This window comes from Cucumis melo, chromosome 6 (genome assembly GCF_025177605.1).
Source record: "Cucumis melo cultivar AY chromosome 6, USDA_Cmelo_AY_1.0, whole genome shotgun sequence".
Classification (NCBI taxonomy): domain Eukaryota; kingdom Viridiplantae; phylum Streptophyta; class Magnoliopsida; order Cucurbitales; family Cucurbitaceae; genus Cucumis; species Cucumis melo.
This window is the reverse complement of record NC_066862.1, coordinates 10,727,657-10,733,359: the sequence shown is the minus strand read 5'-3', so window position 1 is coordinate 10,733,359 and position 5,703 is coordinate 10,727,657. Positions and strand designations below refer to the sequence as shown.

At 32.8% G+C, this 5,703-nt stretch overlaps 1 protein-coding gene across 1 annotated transcript; it reads right to left on the bottom strand.

Moving 5' to 3' along the window:
* Window positions 1-676: 676 nt before the first annotated feature.
* Window positions 677-1,727, bottom strand: LOC103496121 (ribosome-inactivating protein SNAI-like). The gene has a single exon (XM_017046397.2). It carries the CDS (start codon window positions 1,695-1,697, stop codon window positions 819-821), a length of 879 nt encoding a protein of 292 aa, XP_016901886.1. The 5' UTR covers window positions 1,698-1,727; the 3' UTR covers window positions 677-818.
* Between the last annotated feature and the right edge of the window lie 3,976 nt (window positions 1,728-5,703).

Below are 5,703 nucleotides of genomic sequence, written 5' to 3'. Positions count from 1 at the left end.
ATTATAATAACTTTTATATACTACTCTTATCTAGTTGAACTATTTACATTCATATTTTAATATTCCGTCCTATCTTAAAAAACAATTGTTCATGACATCTTAAGCAACATATGGGAAATAAATTCATTAGGATCATTCATAGTAATAGTTTTCATTATTTGCATAGTCTCCTATAATTTTCTACTATAGTAATGGAACTATTTTCATGTACATATGTTCATTTTGCTTGTGTTTTATTCCTTGGATTTTTATTAGAAAAAGATATAATTTTAAAATTATGTGTATTAGATAGATTATTATTGTAAAAATAGTTAACTATTTTAATAAAAGAATATAAAACTAAAAAAAGTCATCAAATCAAAACTTTGTTTGCTTATATTTAAAAATATCTATCACGATAAAGGGTTCTTTCAAATAACTTTATTGAATGATATGTTTATTTTATTTCAAGCACTTTACATAATCCATAAATTTATAAATATCTAAATCATAAAAGAGACATCGATGACTTCATTAATTTTTTTTTCAAGATTAACATATTAGACGAAGCGATTGTGCTTTTCATTTTATAATATGGTATATTTATTTATTGCAAGCATCCAAGTTCTATACTTTTACGGTTCTACCTTCACTCATAATTTAGTATGGAACAAAATATCTTTGATCAAAGAGAGAATTAAACACATAAATCCACACTTATCTTATTTATTGGTGTTCATAGATTAAACATTAGTAAGAGAGTTAAGAAGTAGAAAGGCATTTGCATGCATGAGTTTGTGTGGATTCACATCTCCCTTAGCTTATTTATATGATTCATTTTAGTTGATAGTCCATCGTTGGCTAGCACTTCCATCACGACGGTTCGTAACAACTGCTGATGAAAAATCGTAGTAGGGCACAAAAAGCACATCCATGACCATGTCAGAGTTGGGATGGTCAATAGTACTGTCTTTAGCACCAAGATTCCAACGTTGTTGCGGTTTATCTTCACATTTAGACATAACTATAAAGCGACCCAAATATTCGTCAGAAGTCAAGCAATAGTTTCTATTCACATTTTGTCGAATGGTTCCATCTCCATACAGCGCCCATCTTTGGTCCTTATTTTCTCTATTACATCCATTCAATCCTACATGATTCGAATCGTCTGTAGATTGTAAGCACAAATTGTTAAGCCATTCGATGTTTGCAATCATTGGGGTCGAACTTTCCGTGGCTTCCCAGCTTTGTGATGGTGTATTTTTGTTACTTTGCAATGTCACGTAATCTGAATCTCCTGTCAAAACCATTCCCGACTCTACGTGGGTTATGGTTCCGTCCTTCTTGTGGGTCCATCTTTTGTTAGAATTTGGCTCTTTAGCACACTCTCTTACTACTGCTTTATTTATGAGCCCAACTAAAACGTCAGCAACCAAGCAAAATTTATCATTCATGGGTCGAATTGTGCCATCTCCGACAACCGTCCATAACTGAGTTTGTTTCTTGTGTTCGTCACATGGTGATAATCGAGTTGGAAAATTATTACCTCTATAAAACCATGGAGACATCTCTAAACACAATCCATCTCGACCCACAAGATGTGTGGCTCTGGGGACGCCTCCATATTCCCCTCCATATCCATAGTTGGAGGGCACTGCCATGGCAAGATGGGTGGTGAGTGAGAAGGCTACAATGATGCTCAGCACGATTTCTTTCATATTTTGATTACTTTAATTTGATTATATTTCTAGATTTTTGTTTGACAAAATTGGGCTAGAATGAAGGGGTATATATACACACAAAATACAATGCACAAGGCTAGTGCATTAATATATTATTCTAAAAAGGATCATAAAAATATATTATTGTAGTGGGGAATGATGAATCACAATCCATATTGTTCTTGATCCGCCAATTGGATGGGGTGGAGTATACAGATAAATTGTCCACATTGGTTTGAAGTTTTTGTTACATTGGTAATTATGATGAAATTCATAGTAATTTATTTGAGAGAAAGGATTTTTTTTAAATTATAAAATTGTTAAAAATACTTATAAATATAATAAAATATCATAATTTATTAACGATAAATTGTGATAGATTACCATATGAGTCTATCAAAACACAAATAGTAACCTACTGTTGTCTATCACTAATAAAAGGTAAGATATAAAATATTGTTGTATTTATAAATATTTTGGTTCATTTTTTCTTCTATTTTAAAAAAAATTATTATTGAATGTATACTATGTTTTTTATTGTTATCTGTCTTGTTATATTGATCATATATACTTAAAGAAAAATTTTCCTATGTTTTTGAATGTAGACTATGTTTTTTATTTTAAATTTGCATTTTATTTCACTACTTTGTACATTACTTAAAGAAAAATTTTCCTACCCTACATGTATGCTTTTCAGTTAATAGGAGTATAATGTGATGATAAATTTTGGATGAAAAAAATGAAATGGAAAAGAAAAGGGATAGTTGCAAATGTAGTAATTATATTCAAAATAATTAAGTATATAGCAACATTTTTAAAAAAATTGTAAATATAGCAAAATCTGTCAAAATCTATCAATGATAGGTCTATCACCGATAGACCATGTAGCAAATGTTGGTCTATCACTGATAAACCATAAGAGTCTATCAACGATAGAAGTGTATCACTGATAGATTTTGCTATATTTGCAATTTTTTTTAAAATATTGCTACATACTTAATAATTATTCTAAAAATTGCTACATATTATAATTACCCAAAAGAAAACCACAAAGTACACAATCGATTAGTTTTTCTGAAAACACAGAAATCAAAATAAAAATAATGGGATAAACATTGTTAAAATCACCGATGATGAGACATAATATTGACATTTATAAATAATAAATAAATCCAAAAAAGACGTTTTCATAAATTCTTTTCCGTGATAGTTATTTGGTGTCATAAAAGGGTTTAGGATTTATTAAAATAATTTATTAAAATAAAAAATCCCCAATTTTATTAAATTAATTAATTAAAACATAAAATCCCTAATTTCTCAATCCCTCCCATTTGCACGGCCGCCTGTCTCTTTCTATCTTTTACATCCGACTCACGCAATTCCGGCCTCATTTGTCTTCTGCCCCCAGTTGGAGTTTTGCGCGCCAACCTCGATTTGTCTTTCGCCACGATTTGTCTTCCGCCCACGGTCGAAGCGCCCATCCCAATCTTTCGCGGACGATCATCCTTCCGCGTGCCCAGCCCAATCTTTTGTCGGTCGTCCTTCAGCGCATTTTGCCCAATCTTCTGTCGGTCCTCCTTCTCGTACCTAGCCCAATCTTCTGCTGGTCGTCCTTTCGCACGCGGTCATCATTTTGCCCATGGTTGGAGTTCTGCGCCCAGCCCAGCCCCAATTTCTCTTCTACCCACAGTTGGAACCCCGCGCGCCCAGCCCCAATTTCTCTTTTGCCCACATAGTCAGACTTCCGCCGACCATCTGTCTTTCGCCCACGGTTCGTCTTCAGCCCACTATTCCACCTTTGCTTCAACCGGTGAGTTCTTAACCCCTCCCACTCCTCCTCACAAATTATTGTCCATTTAACGCTAGCATATGGTCACTGATCATGTAATAGTGTGTAGTTTGTATGCAATATTTGACCATTAAGATGCAAAAATACAGTAAGATTGCTTAACATCGATGGGTTTAGATAACTATGCATATGATGAGAGAAAGGGGGAGTTGGTATTTACGTATATTTGTTTCTTCACTACAAATTGTCAACGTGTCCTTTAATCCTTGTTGGTATGCAATATTTGACCATATTTAACCATTGAGATGCAAATACTCAATGTCCTTCAAAGTGTCTAGTTTCTATGTAATATTTGACCATTGAGATGCAAAAATATAGTAGGATTGCTTAACATTGATGGGTTGATATAACCATCCATATGATGAAAGAAAGGGGAGTTGGTATTTAGGTATATTTGCTTCTTTACTACAAATTGTCAATGTGTCCTTTAATTGTTGTTTGTATGCAATATTTGACCATATTTGACCATTGAGATGCAAATTGTCAATGTCCTTCAAAGTGTCTATTTTGTATGCAATATTTGACCATTGAGATGCAAAAAGACAATAGGATTACTTAACATTGATAGGTTGAGATAATCATCCATATGATGACAGAAAGGGGAGTTGGTATTTAGGTATATTTATTCTTTGTCGTACATTTTCTTTTTAAGTACAATTGATTTTACATCTTTTGTTCGAATGACTTTACTAACTTACCTTGCTCTAAACAACCAAGCACGGGTCTCATTATCACTATCACTTATTATATTTACGAATTTGATCTGAAGATGTAAGCATCCAATATCATTTATATGTAAGTTGTAGGCTCTTTTTCTACTAGTGAGAATAGTTCATATATGGGGTGTTTTGGTTAAGAATAGGATTATCATTTTATCAATTGGATTAAATGAAAATAATTCCAAGTACAATCATTGTGTCCTTATTCAAATTAAATTTAGTTTAGAATATATAGAATTTACATTAATTTGATATGTTGCCTATTAAATTTAGCTTATTTAAAGTCACTAAATTCCTTTTAATGCAACCTCATTATTAATGCAATCATTATTCTGCATGCTCTTCTATTTTGTACTGGGTTCTATATGAAATATGTGTATAATACTAATACTCTTCCTTGAGTTGTCATCCATCTCTTTTGTACCCCAGGTTTGTTTAGATGGCAGTTAAAGAAGATTTGGTGTTTGTAACATCTACAGAATGGGCAAATCATGGATGATAGGAAATAGGATGTCTAGAGAATATGATGTAGGAGTTGAAAATTTTATTCAATTTGGTTTGTCTCATGCCAAAGGTTCTAATTCGATAAGATGTTCATGTCTGAAATGCGAGAATCGTTTACTTAAAGATGTCTCAATAGTTCGGTATCATTTGTATGCCAGCGGAATTGATAAAAGTTACAAGATATGGTTCTTGCATGGTGAAGATTTAAACTCAGAGACCGTTAGCAGTAAAATGGAAAATACAGTCGATGAAAAATATGAACACGACGATTTGTTTAATACAGTAAACATGTTTTAATCCGCTCATGACGAATCTTGTAATAGATCCAATACATTTGATACTATGTTTGATGATGCAAAGAAACCCTTATACCCTAGATGTAAGAAATTCACGAAGTTGTCAGCCCTCGTGAGACTGTACATCTTAAAGGTTAGATATGGTTGGAGTAACACTAGCTTCTCTGAATTGTTGTCCATAATAAGTGATCTTCTACCGACAACCACGAAATACCAACTTCTTTATACGAAACGAAGAAAACACTAGGTGCCTTAGGACAGAGTTACCAAAAAATTGATGCATGTCCTAATGATTATTGTTTGTATAGAAAAGAGTATGCAAACTTGATAAAGTGTCTTAAGTGTGATTTTTCAAGGTGGAAGATCAATAAAAACTCAACAAAGGAAAACAGTGGAGTGGCTACCAAGTAGATGTGGTATTTTCCAATAGTTCCAAGATTTATAAGAATGTTTAAGAATTTAGAAAATGCTAAGAACTTGCGTTGGCATGCAATAGATAGAAAAGTCGATGGTATTATGAGACATCTGGCTGATACTCCATCATGGAGGTTGATAGATCATATGTGGCCAACATTTAGGTCAGAACCAAGAAATCTTCGTTTAGGTTTGTCGATTGATGGAATTAACCCATTTGG